This window comes from Pogoniulus pusillus, chromosome 11, assembly GCF_015220805.1.
Source record: "Pogoniulus pusillus isolate bPogPus1 chromosome 11, bPogPus1.pri, whole genome shotgun sequence".
Taxonomy (NCBI): domain Eukaryota; kingdom Metazoa; phylum Chordata; class Aves; order Piciformes; family Lybiidae; genus Pogoniulus; species Pogoniulus pusillus.
This window is the reverse complement of record NC_087274.1, coordinates 15,768,971-15,785,834: the sequence shown is the minus strand read 5'-3', so window position 1 is coordinate 15,785,834 and position 16,864 is coordinate 15,768,971. Positions and strand designations below refer to the sequence as shown.

At 47.0% G+C, this 16,864-nt stretch overlaps 1 protein-coding gene across 2 annotated transcripts in view; it reads left to right on the top strand.

Annotated features, from left to right (window-relative positions):
• Window positions 1-16,864, top strand: part of DNAAF9 (dynein axonemal assembly factor 9) — a 71,465-nt gene that overhangs the window by 12,418 nt on the left and 42,183 nt on the right. For both annotated transcript variants that reach the window (XM_064151181.1, XM_064151182.1), the window contains exons 3-9: window positions 2,678-2,797; window positions 4,304-4,428; window positions 8,194-8,290; window positions 9,453-9,559; window positions 11,985-12,062; window positions 15,600-15,698; window positions 16,783-16,838. In XM_064151181.1, the coding sequence (XP_064007251.1) occupies window positions 2,678-2,797; window positions 4,304-4,428; window positions 8,194-8,290; window positions 9,453-9,559; window positions 11,985-12,062; window positions 15,600-15,698; window positions 16,783-16,838 (682 nt within the window). The remainder of the gene's footprint in view (window positions 1-2,677; window positions 2,798-4,303; window positions 4,429-8,193; window positions 8,291-9,452; window positions 9,560-11,984; window positions 12,063-15,599; window positions 15,699-16,782; window positions 16,839-16,864) is intronic.

The window sequence follows — 16,864 nt, the reverse complement described above, 5'->3', positions numbered from 1 at the left end:
TTCCTCCCCACATGCTGTCAGTGCTGGTGACTGTTTGATATCTTGCCCCGGCTTCATCTTACTGAGCAGGCAGACTTCTTCCCCCATATTTTGCCAGACTTGTTTTCTGCCAATTTAGCAAACTGAATCAGTTCCCTGAGAGGTCAGCAGAGGCTGACTGCCGGAGGAGTGGGAATGGCTCTTTGGGCAGCAGGGAGCTGTTGGACTGAGTCACTGTCCTTGTGGTGAGCTGGGAACAGGCTGGAAGGCATTTGCGTGGGGGGGGTTCCTAATGAATGGCTTTCTCCATTGTTCTGCTGAGGACTCCTGATAGCTTTCTGGAGGTATCTTATCTTCCTCAGTGTTTCAGTTCCTGTTTACTTGCCACTAACTATATCTGTTCCCTTAACTCCATACATTTTTGCAGATAGTAGGCAGGCTTCCTGTCTCTCCTAGATACTGAAACAAAAAAGAAACCCTCCAAACTAATAATTCTGCAGCGTTACATCTTTTCTGGCAATCTAATGGTATGGTAAGAGCTGGCAAAATGTTATACAGAGTCTGGCTTGTATCAGCACTGAGTGGCCAGCAGGACCAGGGCACTGATTCTCTCCCTGGACTTTGCACGGTGAGTCCTCACCTGGAATACCAGGGTCAGTTTCAAGGCCTTCACTCCAAGAAGGACATTGAAGTGCTGGAGTGTGTCCAGAAAAGAACAGTGAGGCTGGTTAAGGGTCTTGTGAGGAATGGCTGAGGGAACTCACATTGTTCAGCCTGGAAAAAAGGAGGCTGAGGAAAGACCTTCTGGCTCTACAACTCCCTCAAAGCAGATTGGAACCAGTTTATTCTCCAAAGGAATGAGTTACAGGACACGAGGAAATGGTCTTGAGTTGCAGCAGAGGAGGTTTGAGTTGCACACGAGGGACAGTTTCTTCTCCCAAAGGCTTTGCAAGCCCTGGCCCAGGTTTGCATGTGGAATATAGGCAAAGCTTCTTGCAGAACAACCGCTCTAACTGCCTGCTGCCCCTGCAGGGGATGATCCTGACCCCTGCTTTGTGCCGCATTGCTGCTCATCTGATTGCCTCCGCAGGTTAGGCAAGTAAGCAGCAAACCAGATTGTCTTCAGGGCATTGTGTGTGCCAGTTTGAGGCTGTAACTGACCTCAAGGAGACTGATTACATTTAAATGCAGTCACCAGAACAATGGGACAGTTGCTTCCTGGAAGAAGGGAGTCTCCACGCTTGATTGTAACTGAAGTCCCACCTGGAGTCAGAGCCTTGGCACCAGTGGAGTCCCATTGAGTTCTAGCTTGCATTGGTTCTCCTGCTTTCACAGGGCTGGAAACACGCAATAAAAAGCCAGAATGTATTCCCTCCTTATGTGTCCTTTGTGCTCTCTCTCTCCTCTCTTCAGTTCCCAGATCCATGGCAGTTTGGTTATGCAGAAAATGGTTGGCACAGCAAAGATGGAAAATTGCAGAGTCTGGCCTCATCCTCTTGACTCTTGCCATTTAGATACTGAGAAGATCCCTTCTCAGGCTGCTCTTTTCCACGCTGAACTGCCCCAGGTCTCTCAGCCTTTCCTTATAAAAGATGATGCAGTCCCTTTGGCAGCTTTGTAGCCTCTGCCCAACTTTCTGGAACTGGTTAGCACGGAAAAGCTGAAGTGGGACACAAGAGAAGGGATGCGGTGAGCAAAGCCTGCACTGCGTTCCCATTGCTGGAACCTTCAGGTGCCTTGCGAGTAGCTTTGTAATGCAAGTCCTGAAGCCAGGCTTGCAGGCTGTGGGACTGCACTGTGAGTGCACTAATCCCTGCCCTGAACACTGGCACCAAATCTGCATTTGTTGGCAAGCAGCCAACTATATCCTTACAGAGCTTGGTAGGAGAACTTGCTGGTGGTGTTTATGGGGAATTCTGTAGCAATCCAGACTGGTGACCTCTGCCAGGTGTGGAAGTCATGGCTGCTGCTTCACCTGTAGACTTACTTGATGCGTCACAGCAGAATGAGGAGTTCTCACTGTGACTGTCTTGAAGAGAAATTAAAACGTTTCCTAAACCTTTGGCCTGTGTCCTTTCTTCTTGTGTTTCTCTTCTATCAGTCCCTGCTCCAGATCTTGGCTTGCTTTAATTTCATTTTCCTAGGGAGCACAGGAGGCTTTCCTTGGGAGCTGTGCTGTACACCATGTCTTCTGCCAGAACATCTTTCCACCATTGCTGGGAGCCTACACTGGCTTTCTGGTGACTCAGGGATTGCACTATAACACTGATAAGATAATGTTTAATCATCTATTCCAGAGCAGGAGAGATTTAGGTCATGGGATTAGTTTGTTAGGAAGCTTCAATCAAGAACATATTAATTAGAATGCCTGCGTCATGCAGACAGATGTTTGAGTTTGCATTATGAGGTGAAAAGGAACTTCTGTTGATGCAGACTTACTTAACTGGGGTTTTGGGTTTTTTTTTAAGCAATATCTGTGGATTTAGGTCAGGAGTGAAATGTGAGCATGTGGCAATGAACTTGTAAACCTCTTTTTTTCCTCCCCTCTTTTCCCAATACGTTCCACAAGCACGAGTGCCCACTGGTTGTCTGAGGAGATTGAGTTAATACTTCTCAAGTTTTATTAGAGAGGAAAGGCAAGCATCAGGTGAGTGGTGGTTGGACACACAGGACTCGCCCCGTGCTTTTGCTTCTGCAGGAATCGACAGTCGGTACAACGAGGGGTGCAGGGAGCTGGCCAACTATCTGCTCTTTGGCTTGTACAACCAGAGCAACAACGACCTGGAGAGAACTGGCTTCCCCGAAGAGCTTCTGGATGGTGAGTAGCACTTTGGTCTAGCCAGGCTTTCTGGAGAGAGGGTGGGCAGAAAAAAAAAGGCAAAAAAAAAAGAGGCCAGGGAGTCTGTGATTGTGTGCCTGCACCTGGGAAAGTGTTCCTAGAAACTGCTGAGGAGCTCTTTCAGATTGTTGTCAACTTGCCTCCTTCCCTGAGTTCCCCCAAATACTCTAAAGCTGACAGAATACAGCCCATTGAGACAGATCCTGATGTGTGGTGTGTGTGCATCTGAGAGCAGTTCCTGGGTGATTAAACTTCCTGAGGGCCAAAGTACTTGAAGCTTTTTTCACTCTAACTTGTGTTGCACTTGCAGACTGGCCAGTCACTATGGCATGGGCTAGTGTTTCCTTATCTGCCTGTGTCAAGGGTTAGGACTGAGATGGCTACCAGATGAGTGCCAGAGATTCTCCACGAATCTCTCTGCCAGAGGTTGGGAAAGAAACCAGACCAGCTGGGATGGAAATGAGAACAATCAAATGAAATAGAGACAGAGAGATACAAACCAATACCCAACCCCTGATGGCACTGATGTCACCATTGTCACCACTGATGCTGGGGGCAAGCACTGGGGAAGTCCCAGACTGAACTCAGCAGCAGACAGGAACCAGATTCAGAAGGTGGATTCTCGAACTGGATTCAGGAACACAGGGGGCTGGGATTGAAGGCATAACAGACAGAGTCCTTGTGGGACACCAGCCACTGAAGAAGAGTCTTGGCCCTGGTGATCCCTTAGCTTTCTCCTGAGGATGATGTCCGTGGGCTGTAATCCCTTGCTGGGCAGTTTAGGGTCACCTGTCCTTTTCATTTCTCCCTCAGGTGCCACCTTTGTTTCCTGCACCCCAAGGTAGCACACAAGCTGTGGTAGTGCCCTTGGTGTGCTCAGGAGTAAGCCTCAGCCAGACCCTTTATGCATTGCAGCCCTTAGCAGGAGCTCTTCCCATCAGCTTCTGCCTGCTGGGAGCAGCCCCTGGGTGTGCAACCCTGCCCTGAACTGCAGAGAGTGCCTGAGAGCACTGAGAACCTGAGCCGAGAAGTCAAATCCCTGAGCAGACAATGCGGTGTAGCTCAAACCTGGGCAGGATGGAGCTTTGAAAGCCACCCCAGAGGCTGCAGTGTGAGTTTTAAGCTGGAGTGACTTTCTGATGTAATATCAGGCAAGAGCAGCCACAGTTTCCAGACAGAATTCTGAGTGCTCTAGGGACTCATCTCTGGCCCTCTGCACTTTTCCAGGGCTGATGCAAGTTCTGTGCAAGTCAGTTGTTGGGAACAGTAAGAACTCTTGTCCTTAGAACTGTAAATGGCTTCCAACTGCTGGGTTTTGTTTTGAAGTGGGGAATGATTGTGCATGCAAATGGTTAAACAATTTGTTTTTAATGAGGCACATCACAGGGAAAGTATTTCTGTTCAAGGAGGCCAGATTTCTGCCCAGTTAATTATTCTGTGCTCAGAGTCTTGGTGCTGGAATAATGTTTATTCTGCTTGTTGCAGATATAATAATTTTAATCAAACCTGACAGTGTCCATCTGTACTGCAACCCTGTGAATTACAACCACCTTCTGCCCTACGTGGCCTTCTGGAGGAACTTGCATTTTCACTGTCTGACTGAAAATGAGGTGAGTGGAAAATGGATGCAGCTGAGAATTGGTAATGAACTTGCTAATGAACTGATGCTCAGAGTGGAAACCTTTTTTTAACATTCCTTCTGGAAGTATTTTTTTCATGCTGATCAGAGGAGTGCTCTGCTTGTGTGCATTGATCATTCTGCTAATGTGTGCAAGAGGAATATGTGTTTAATGTATTTGTAGGAGCATGAAGACAAATTGCTCCCCTCTCCCACTAATTACTATTGTTTTGACACGACACAATGATCTTTTGATGAGGAAAATCATGTGGGCTGTGAGAAATGCAGAGTCTGAACCAAGCACCAATAGAGATCACAGAATCACAGCATGTTAGGGGTTGGAAAGGACCTCGAAAGATCATCCGAGTCCAACACCCTGCCAGAGCAGGACCACCTGGAGCATAGCCATGGAGGGTGGTGTGAGACATCGCAAAGGATTTAGGCCACGACTCTATCCATGGCTGTTTCAGTTATGAAGCACAGCAGCCTCCTTTGCTATGGGGGTGCAGGAAAAGCACCCAAGGGCAGTAACTAATTATGGTAATTGTGCCTCTCACCCCAAGAACAAGGCCAGTGCCTCACCACCCTCAGTGTGAAACAGTTCTTCCTTCTCTCTAGTCTAAATCTTTTTGTAGTTCAGACCATCACCCGTTGTCCTGTCACAACAGGCCATGCTCTGAAGTCTGTCCCCAGCTTTCTGATCTGCCCCTTGAAGTCCCCAAAGGCCACAGTAGTTAACAGGACTAGCACAGCTGCAGCCTCAGCTATTGAATTTTAAGCTGCATCTTAGGGGTTTTTATATGATTTACTGTGGTAAGTAGTAGCCTTACACATTGTGGGCTTGAAGTGGAGGCATAACTGCAAAGGTAACCTGTAGACCTTGCTGTGCATGGAAGCAAATGGCAAAGTTTGGCCTCTGCTGCTGAAAATGTTTGCTTCAGGGCTGCTCCCTGGGAGCCAGCTGAGCGATGCACTTCCACTCATGCTGCTCATGTATGAGGGCTACCAGTCCCCTCCATTGCTTCTGAAAGGGAAACAAGAAAACGTTTCTGTGTCAGGCATTCAGTGCATCCTGCTTACAGGAGTGCCTGTGATGGCTTTCAGGCATGTATTTTTCAGCCACAGCAGTAGCTTTTGCTTGCTTTCATGAAAATGAAACCAAAAAAGACCATGAGTTTTAGAAATACAGCAGCAGCGTTGCACATGGCTTTGTGCGCAGCAGCACCTTGAGTCTTTCTTTCCTTTCATCTTTCCTATTTACCTGGCCCATAGAAATTTAAGTGAGTATCCTAGCTATCAGGAGAAAGAGCATGGTGTGAGCATTGGTCTCTTTCAGTAAGGGGTGCTAGGACGAGAGGAAATGGCCTCTAGTTACCCCAAGAGGGGTTTAGGCTGGGTATTAGAAGAAATTTCTTGGCTGATTCTCAAGCACTGAAACAGCCTGCTGAGGGAGGCAATTGAATCTCCATCCCTGGAGGCATTGAAGAGACACAGAGGTGCTGAGGGCCATGGTTTAGCACCAGTCTTGGTAGAGTTGGAGCATGGTTGGACTCCATGACCTTAAAAGGCTTTGCCAAACGCAAAGGGCCAGACCAGATGAAACTCTTAGCATTTGTATGTACTGTGCAAGCTTGTTGGGCTCAAGGGCTGCACAGTTTATGGAGCAGGATGTGTTTTTACCTTCAGTAGCGGATAATGAAGGAGCTTATAGCACCCTGCCAAAACCCAAGTTCTTATTCTAATGGCATTTGAAGTCTTGAGAAACTGGCAGTTATTCCAGGCTTGGCTTTGAACTGCACCTTTGATCTGGCTTCCTGGAATTGAAGAAACACATCATGGAGGAACCTGGGCTGCATCTTAAATCCAGGCTTGTCTTAAAAGAACTTGTGCTTAAAATAACTTTGTTGGATGTACCCCAGAGCTCACAAGAGCTGTATACAAAAAGTTCATACTTGTGTCACTTACCTTGGTGTTAAGTTCAGAGCATTGCACATAAAAATAGAAAGCAGACAGCTCCCCACTGCTGCCTTCTTGTGCTCCAGAAAGCAAGTGGGTCCTGGAGCACCCACTTGCTGCTTAGGCTTGCTGCTAAACTGTGCTCTTCAGATAAACCCCAGAATTTTTAGGGTTTTATTGTTCTGGAAATGACTTTTGTGTGATTTCTCTCTTGTGTTTTTCTGAGACACAATTATGGTATTTATAGAACCATAGCAATGTTTTGGTTGGGAGAGACCTTCAAGGTCATGAAGTCCAACCATTAACCCAACACTATTAAGGCACCACTAACTTGTGTCCCTCAGCACCACAGCTACCACTTTTGCACAACTACACATCTACCTGCCTGGATGATGACTCCAGTGCTAACCATAACCCTAATGTGTTCTTCAGCTTTTCACTCTGTTGCAGACTTCGGCCAACTTCTGTCTTCTGCTAGTGTGAGGCAGCACCATAGGCTTTCATGGTAGCATCTCCTCTTTTAACTCCTTATTTCCCCATGTTTTCCTTCCTTAGGCAGCAGTTGGTTCTTGTTCCCTGTTCTGTGACCTGACATCAGTCTTGTCAGTTGACTTTCCCACTGCAGTCTTGTTAAACTGCTAATATTTTTTTCCCCTCAGTGACAATTTTTTGTGGTACATCAATTGTTCTTCTTAAAATATCTTTTTATTGTTTAAAAATTGCCCAAAATCTGGTAGCTGATGTAGAAAGATTTCATTGCAAGCTGAGTGATGCCTTCATGTACCCTTATTGGAAACCATGCTCTGAACGTTGTTTCTTAAGGATCAGTTTCCACTGCTTGAGTACTTGCCAGAAGGACAAGTGCAGAGCCCTGCATCTGGGGTGGACTAAGACAAGGCACCAGTACAGACTAGGAGTCACCCCACTGGAAGGAGCTCCACAGAGAAAGACCACGGAGTCCTGGTGGACAGCAAGTTATCCGTAGGACAGCAGTGTGCCCTTGTGGCTAAGAGGGACAGTGGTAGCCTGGGGTGCATTAAGAAGAGTGTGTCCAGTGGATATAGGGAGGTTCTTCTCCCCCTCTACTCTGCCCTGGTGGGACTACACCTGGAATACTGTCCAGTTTTGGACTCCCCAGTTCAAGAGAGACAGGGACCTGCTGAAGAGAGTCCAACAGAGATCTATGAAGATGACCGTGGGACTGGAACATCTCTGCTGTGAAGAAAGACTGAGAGCCCAGGGGCAGTTTAGTCTGGAGAGGAAAAGGATGAAAAGGGATCTGATCAATGTCTATGCATATCTGAGAGGTGGGTGTCAGGATGAAGGTGCTAGGCTCTGTTTGGTAGTGCCCAGTGATAGGACAAGGAACAGTGGGTACAGGCTGGAACCCAGGAGGTGCCACCTCAACGTGAGGAAACCTTTCTTTACTGTGAGGGTGCTGGAGCCATGAAGCAGGCTGCCCAAAGAGGTTGTGGAATCTCCTCTGGAGACTTTCAAAACCCACCTGTATGTGTTCCTGTATGACTTATCTTGAGTGATCCTGCTTTGGCAGGGGAGTTGCACTGGGAGATCTCTGGAGGTTCCTTCCAACCCTTAAGTGATTCTGTGCTGACTGAGGGTCTGAACTACAGAGACTAAAGAGGCTCTTTAGCTTCTGGAAGCTGCAGATAATATTGTATTGGCTATCATGGCAATTGCTGTGGAATGAAAGCAGTGCAATGCATACATTCTTTACTGCAAAGCTAACTACAATCAAATTACACATACCTAATCATGTTTTATTGCCAATGACTTCTTGCAGTATGATGATGAGGAAGTTGCAGAGGAGTTCAAGATTTCCAGCTTCGTAGACATGGTCCGAGACTGCAGCCGCATCGGCATTCCCTACAGCTGCCAAGGTAGGCTGCTTTGTTTCTGAGGACTCTGGAGTGTGCAAGTCAGGCAGTTCAAGGAAGCACCTTTCCATACCTCTGGTGATAAACAAAGGTTAATGGGTCGATGGTTCCTTTGGCCTCTTTTTTCCCTAAGAGTGGAGTTTCTTTCTGACAAATGTACGCCCCTGGAGCTCCCCAGAGGAGTGAGCTCTCCCAGCGCAAGGCACAGAATCTGCATTCAGAGGAGTGTGTTCTGCTGCTACAGAAGTTCTCTGTTCAGATGAGAGCTCCAGATAAATCCTTCTTTATTGGAGGAAAGAATAAACATTTCGTTATGCAAGGTTCCTTTTTTAGGTCTGAAGAAACTGGGCTGCCAGATTTCCTGTTGTGATCTGCAGCCAGCCTTGCACTTCCCAGTATCCCCAGCAGTGAGTAGTGCAGGAGCAGAGCAGTGCATGCACTTCACTCTGCAGCTTTCGATCCACAGAACAGTAGGTGAGAGGCAAAGAACAAAAGAACTACTTTGTATTTTTGAAGCATGTTAAGTTCAAGCCCAGCTAATTTAGGTTTGCTTTGTTTTGATTCCTAATTCTTGGTTGCTTCTCTTAGAGGAAATGCTGATGTGCTGGGACTGCCTGGAAAAGCATTAGTGAGTCAGGGCATGGGGCAGGACGGTGGTGCTTTGTTAGGAAACAGCTACAGGAGGTGTATAGCTTGAGGATAATAATCACACTTCACTTCAGATGGCTTACAGATTCACTGATGAGTACCAGGCTGAATAATTTTCCTCTCCCCTGGCTTAAAATTCTGATTAACATGGGGATGATGTCAGCAGTGTTTCACCGACAGCCAAATATTTGAAGACACTGGAGTAGGCAAAGCTCCCTGTTTATTAGCTTGAATTTTAATAAGCACAGTTTTGCTAATGGTCTTGGAATGCAGTTTGCAAAGAGCCATAATGTGCTTTGCTAAGGTGATAGCTGGAAAAGATGGACAGCACTTGAGGGCTGGAGTTTCTAACAGCTCCTCTCTTCACGGCAAAGCATTTTTCAGTTGCAGATTACAAGTTGTACAAAGACAGGGTAGCTGGGCAACCTTTATTAGCACCTCAGGACTGCTCCAAGATCTCACAGAAAGATAAACCACTGGCATTGGTGAGAGCAGCTGTGACACATCTCTCTTGCAGGTCACCTGCAGATATTTGATATGTTCATTGTGGAGAAGTGGCCAATAGTGCAGGCTTTTGCGCTGGAAGGCATTGGGGGCGATGGCTTCTTTACAATGAAGTATGAGGTAAGTCATGTCTTTAATTTTCTTTCATTTTCGTTCTGAAGCAGAAATGGAATCAGAGTTGGAAAGTACCTTTTAAGGTCCTCTAGTCATGACTCGCCCAAGTGAGCTAAGTGGGGTGGACTTTTTTAGGACCTCACAAAGCGGAGTTTTGGCAGTGCTATGCTGAGAGACCAAACGCAGCTGCACAGCACTCTGGCCTGGGTAAATCCTGAGGGTTTGGTCACCCCCTTAGCCTCTCTCTTCTGATTTAGAACTTTTTTTCTCTATCTTCTAGAAACTCCTTTAGCAAGAACAGTAAACACTTTAACTTTGCTAGATAGATCTAAAAGTTCAAGAGCAGTCCAAGAGAAGCTGGGTAGTGACAAATGCCGTGAGGAACTGAGGAAATGAGTGGCAGTGTCTCTTGGGCACTGGGTTTCACAGAAGAGATGCCATCTGATTTCCTCACCAACATCATAGCCTGCTGAATAGGGCAACAGTCAAGCTCCTGGTTTTAATAATGGTTTGCTGTCCCACTCTGAGCAGCTCATGTCATTGGCTTGCCTATTTATTAATCACACTCTAACAGGGTCTCGAGAGTTCAGCTCTGTATTTATGTGCTTGTCCGAAACTTCCTTTATTTAATTTCCTTGGGCCTGTGCCACAGAAACGCAGCTGTCCTATTTTTTCTTGTCACTCCTCCACTTTTACAGCCAGAATGGCCTTTGCCTGACTTCTTACAACTGGAGAAAGGCTGAGGAGTTCACAGTGCCACTGTTACAGTCTCATCACATCTAGTACTGTACATGCTGGCTCAGAAACCCATTGTGTGAGCTCAAGTGTGCTTTTCTCTCTCTTGGCACTGTACTCTTTGCACTGATATCTTTCTTTGTGCCTTTTTCCCTTCCATCACTAATACTGCAGTCATTTGGTTGTGTGAGCTTGTCAAAACCATTAAATACCAAGAGCAAATGGATAAGCATCCTCGTGGAGGTCTGGTAATTATACAGAGCTCTGCTTGGTCAGCTCTGAGATGAGTTAACCAAAATTTTACTGTGAATGCAGCTGTTTGGGTCTTTAATTCCCCTTGCACAATTCATTTCATGAATCAGTAGAGGCTTTGAGAAAATTATGGAATCATAGAATAGTTAGAAGGGACTTTTTGAGGTCATTTAGTCCAACCCCCTGCAGCCAACAGGAACATCTGCAACTAGAGCAGGTTGTTCAGAGCCCCAAACAACCTGACCTGGAATGGTTCCAGGAATGGGGCATCTACCACCTCTCTGGGCAACCTGGACCAGGAGTCTCAGCACCTTCAGTGTGAAACATTTCTTCCTTCTATCTAGTTTGAACCTGCCTCACTTAGTTTAAACCTATTGCCCCTTGTCCTGTTGCGAGCTGTCCTGCTGAAGAGATTGTCTGCATCAGAGATCTCAGGAGGGCTGGAGCCCTTCTCCTGTGAGGGCAAGCTGAGACAGCTGGGGCTGTTCACCTGGAGAAGGCGTTGGGAAGACCTTACAGCAGCCTTCCAATATTCAAAAGGGACTACAGGCAAGCTGGAGAGGGACTTTTTGCAAAGACTTACTGTGATAGCTTGAGAGGTAATGGCTTCAAACTGGAAGAAGCTGGATTTAGATTGGACTTCAGGAAGTAATTCTTCACCAGGAGGTTGGTGAGGGATGGGAACAGGTTGCCCAGACAAGTGTTCAAAATAAGGCTGAATGGGGCCTTGAACAACTAGTAGGAGGTGTCCCTGTCCGTGACAGGGGGCTTGAAACTAGATGATGTTTAAGATCCCTTCCAACCCAAACCACAGATGGGGAGGAAAAGCGGTATGGAAGGAAGGGCATGTGGGATCCTTGTGGGCAATCTACAAGTGAATACTTTTGCTGTTACTAAAAAGGAATGTTCTTGGTGCTTTGTTAGCTCCTCGAGCTGACCGTCCTTCTGTGTATTCTGTTGTGCTAGATATGATCACAGAACCAGTGGTTTTAAAGATCATCCAGTTCCAAGCTCCTGCCATAGGCAGGGGCGCCTTCCACTAGGCCAGATTTCTCAAAGCCCCATCCAACCTGGCCTTGATGATAACTTACTTTTTTTCAGTGCTTTTAGGGTCAGTTGCTCTGTTACTGCAGCAATCTGAGTTACTGAAAATGCTGCAGTACAGAGGATTTACTGCACCAACAGGTGAATGATTGGAATGATTTGGAAGACTGTGAAATGATTTGCTGGGGAGATGCAAGCAAAACCCTACACCTACTTTAAACCCTCCCATGAGGTCAGCCCTCATCTAGGGAAGTTCCATCTGGTCAGTTCTTTTGTAAGCATGTTGCTACACTGGAAGCTGAGTAGGACAGTGTGCTACAGGTCTGTCAGTGTGCCTAAAACCTGTACTTTGCTCGTCCTCAGAGGAGTTTCATTGAAATGTATTTTAAATCTTTTTCAGTTAATGGATGTCAGCGTGGATTTGTGGAAGACATACAGCAAAATGGATCCTGTTTCCCTGGAGGACTTGCTCTTTGAGGTAATGCAGGGGAAAAGCAAATTGTTCCACTACCAGGCAGTGTAGTCACACAGCAAAACTATTGTGATTTCATTTGTTTTTAGGAGCGCTTATGGACATAACCTCCTAGCTTTGCATCCTGTTGCTTGCAGGTTCTCTTCCCTTTTCTCACACCTACCACAACATCCACAAATCCCCCATCAAAATAGTTTGTCTTGGATTTCTTAATGTGCCTCAAGTTCTCCTAAAAGTTTTTCTGAGTGGTGTGACTGTCCTTCAGGTCACAGAGCTATGTACGAGGTAGGACGTTCGTGTGTGTTAATCCTCCTTGTGCAGCAAGGGGGGTAAAAGAATTCCGCTGGAACATGCAGCTATGCTGCCAGGGAAAAGGCTTGCAGGAGTGCTTTGTTACTGTTTGAGTGGCTAACAGTGACACACAGTGGGTGCTTTGTGATGTACACACCTGCGGTGTGAATCATAGAATCAACCAGGTTGGAAGAGACCTCCAGGGTCATCCAGCCCAGCCTATCTAACCAAGATCATCCAGTCCAGCCCTATCCAGTCAACTAGACCAAGGCACTAAGTGCCTCATCCAGGCTTTTCTTCAACACCTCTAGGGATGGTGACTCCACCACCTCCCTGGGCAGCCAATTCCAATGCCAATCACTCTCTCTGGGAAGAACTTCCTCCTAACATCCAGCTTATACCTCTCCCAGCACAACCTGAGACTGTGTCCCCTCATTCTGTTGCTGTTTGCCTGGGAGAAGAGGCTGACCCCCACCTGGCTACAGCCTCCCTTCAGGTAGATGTAGACAGCAATGAGGTCTGCCCTGAGCCTCCTCTTCTCCAGGCTGAATACCCCCAGCTCCCTCAGCCTCTCCTCACAGGGCTGTGCTCCAGGCCCCTCACCAGTTTCATCCCCCTTCTCTGGACACATTCCAGTATCTCAACATCTCTGTTGAACTGAGGAGTCCAAAACTGGACACAATACTCAAAGTGTGACCTGACCAATGCTGAGTACAGGGGCAGAATAACCTCCCTTGTCCTGCTGGCCACACTGTTCCTGATCCAGGCCAGGATGCTATTTGCTCCCCTGACCACCTGGGCACACTGCTGCCTCATCTTCAGCTACTATCTACCAGTACTCCCAGGACCCTTTCTGCCTGGTTTGCTCGGTGCTGGAGAAGGAAAGCAACCTATCAGCATTTCTGTTAGGTTGTGGAGTTTCAGCAGTTTCTAGCTTGGCAGCAAAGTAGGCTTTCAACATGTAGTAAATTCAGCAGTAGGTATCCCTGGTGAATAACACATTGGCAGTTCACATCAGTCTGGTTGTCTAATCAACTGCTGTAATGACAGTTAAAATGCCACGAGGCTTACAAGGCTGTCAGTTTTAAGTAGTCACTCCTTAATTCTTCACTTCCCCCTCACTTAAAGAGAGGTGACTTGGACTTTTCTTGTACCTGGTAAATCTACCCTGCAATAAGCTTATTTACCCTGTTTTGAAGGTTTAAGCCTAAAACTTGTTATTGAATTGACTTCAGTTCTCAGGAAAAAGCAGTTATTGAATGAGCTTTTCATACAGCTTTGGCTTAATGGAAATCAGTGATTGCAACAAGGATTCATTTCCTCACCAAGGACAATCTGGACGAGTATATGAAGCTGGAATAAGTTTGTACTTTGTTTTGTTATCACAGCTTGGATTTTATAAATTCTTGATTAGAAGAGCTCTGATTTGAGCTCTGCTTCAGATTTAAAAGAACTCTCTCCAGAAAACTGGCATGTTCCAAAGAGCTGACAGAAGCATGTTTTAGTTCTTAGCTTCTATGGAAAGCTTATTTGAGATTGGAGTATTCTCCAAGGATAGTTTCTCCCTCTAAACCTCCATTTGAAACCTCTGCTCTAGGCTTTAGTATTCTCTAAATTTAGAGATGTGAAGTCAAATGTGTATCATGGCACTGCCAAAGCCATGATTCTGGGTTTGCCTGTCATATATATCTGGAAAAGTGCCCTTCTGAAAGCAAGATGGCTTTCATGTTCCAGGTTAGCATGTGACAAAAGCCTGACAGCAATCTTGGCTGCATTTTCCAGTTGCTTAGCTCTGTAAGCATCCTGCTCTACCAGTGTGACTCTCACTGCTTTTTATTGATTCTCCTATTTTTTAAACTACTGATCTGAATTGTGGTAACCTGAATGCAACAGTTACCTGTAGGCAGCTTCCTTTTTTATTCTGCTTTAGTGACCTGTTTCTGAGATTTCCTACTGCCAATACAGAGAAAGAAATGGCTGTCTGCAACCTGCATATCGTGAGCTCCCCACCTTCCTCACCCTCTTCCTCATTTTCCATCCTTACTTAACATGTTAAGCTTACTTAATATCAGATAGAAGCCACTGCAGAGCCACATACGAGTTTTAAAATGGAAAGTAAAATCCATCCAAGCATTTGTTTTGCAGGAAGCAGAAGGTGTGAGCTGGGAGTGTTCCCCAACCAGAGTGCTTCCTCAGCTTAAGAGCAGACAGTGCAGGTCCTTTTCTCCCTCCAGAAAGCTCTGTGCTGCTTTTCTCTCTCCAAAATTAACCACAACCCCAAACCCTCCACGCCCAGAACAGACTGTAAAGCCCAGCAGGAAGTCCTTATCTTTTAAAAGATATTTCTTATACTACTTCTGCACTTTGGTCACAACAACCCCATGCAGCACTACAGGCTGGGGACAGAGTGGCTGGAGAGCAGCCAGGCAGAGAGGGCCCTGGGGGTGTGGGTTGACAGCCGAACATGAGCCAGCAGTGTGCCCAGGTGGCCAAGAAGGCCAGTGGCATCCTGGCCCATATCAGGAATAGTGTGGCCAGCAGGACCAGAGCAGTCCTTCTGCCCCTGTACTCAGCGCTGGTCAGGTGACACCTTGAGTCCTGTGTCCAGTTCTGGGCCCCTCAATTTAAGAAAGATGTTGAAGTGCTTGAATGTGCTCAGAGAAGGGCAGCAAGGCTGGTGAGGGGCCTGGAGCAAAGCCCTGTAAGGAGAGGCTGAGAGAGCTGGGTGTGTGCAGCCTGGAGAAGAGGAGGCTCAGTGCAGACGTCATTGCTGTCTACAACCACCTGAAAGGAGGTTGTAGCCAGGTGAGGTTGGTCTCTTCTTCCAGGCACCCAGGGACAGAACAAGAGGACACAGCCTCAAGCTGTGCCAGGGCAGGTTCAGGCTGGATGTTAGGAAGAAATTCTTCACGGAAAGAGTGATTGGCATTGGAATGGGCTGCCAGGGAGGTGGAGGAGTCCCCATCCCTGGAGGTGTTTAAGAGGAGGCTGGATGAGGCACTTAGTGCCAGGGTTTAGTTAATTAGAAGGGTTAGGTGGTAGGTTGGACTCAGTGATCCTAGAGATCTTTTCCAGCCTGGTTCGTTCTGTGACTCTGATTCTGCAGCTGGGCAGGTTGAGTGCTGCACTGCACAGCCAGGCCTGTGCTTACTTACTATGAAAATCTGAGCTCTTCACTCAGCACAGTCTGTGACTTCCCTTCTCTCGTGTAATCCTTGCCTTGCTAATGCCTCTATAATGTTTTCCTCCTAGAATCTAAGGATTTTTGAACACCAGTGGACCAACTTCTTTGCGAATTTCGATACCGAAATTCCTTTCATTCTGGAGCTCTCGGAATCTCAGGCAGGGGAGGTAGGTCTCCTTGCACCCTTCTTTGGAATGCTGCTGTCATCCGTGCAGAAGTAATACGTATTCAGCACTGAGGTTTGAGTTTGGCTGTTTGGTTTGTTCCTTTTCTCTCTGCTCTGTCTCACCTTTCATGTCTGAGGAGTACAGAGCTGTTTATTCTGGGTTCGCCACTTGCATTGCTTACCCACTGCCTGATGTTGGTTACTGCATCTTAGCCCATAGAAGTCTGCACATCAGATCCCTGTTGGGAGACAGATTGACCTTCGTTTTGGTGGACGTTTCCCATATGCAGTTCCTAACAAGCTGCAGCTACGTATGGCACATCCCAAACACAACTGCTGCTGGGTGGAGATAGCAGAGTGCTTTGGTGTTCAAGAACATGTGAGGCTCAGTGGTGCTTCGGTTTGTTTGTAGAGGCTGGAAGTAGTTTTTGAGAAGGGCAATTCAGGTTTGTTCTTGAGGATAATGATAAAGTGACCATCAGGGGCAGGGAGTGGATTCTGCCCCTCTGCTCAGACCTCAGCTGCAGTGCTGGGGCTGCCTCCTGAGTTTCAGCACAAGAGAGACACAGACCTCTTGGGGCAGGGCCAGAGGAGGCCACAGCCATGCTGGCAGGGCTGGAAGGGCTCTGCTGTGAGGCCAGACTGAGAGAGTTGGGGGTGTCGAGCCTGGAGAAGAGAAGGCTCCAGGGAGACCTTCTAGTGACCTTTCAGTGCTTAAAGAGTTAATTAGAAAGCTGGGGACAGACTTCTTCTCAAGGCCTGTTGTGACAGAACAAGGGGTTTAGAATAAAAGACAAGAGGTTTAGACTAGACCTCAGGAAGACATCACTTACATCGAGCGTGGTGAGAGCCTGTCCCAGGTTGCCCAGAGATGCAGGTGGTAGATGTCCCATCCCTGGAACCATTCCAGGTCAAGTTGTTTGGTGCTGTGAGCAAGATGTCCTTGTTGACTGCATGAGGTTGGACTAGGTGAGCTTTAGAATTCCCTCCCGACCCAACTATTCCATAATTCCATGATATATCACACATTTTGTTCATTTGCTTGTTAATCAGCTTGTTGTTTGTTTGTTTTTAACGCTTCACAGCCTTTCAGAAGTTACTTCAGCCACGGGATGCTCTCCAGCCACATCACAGATAACAGGTACTCCTGAGTATTGCCTGGGAAAT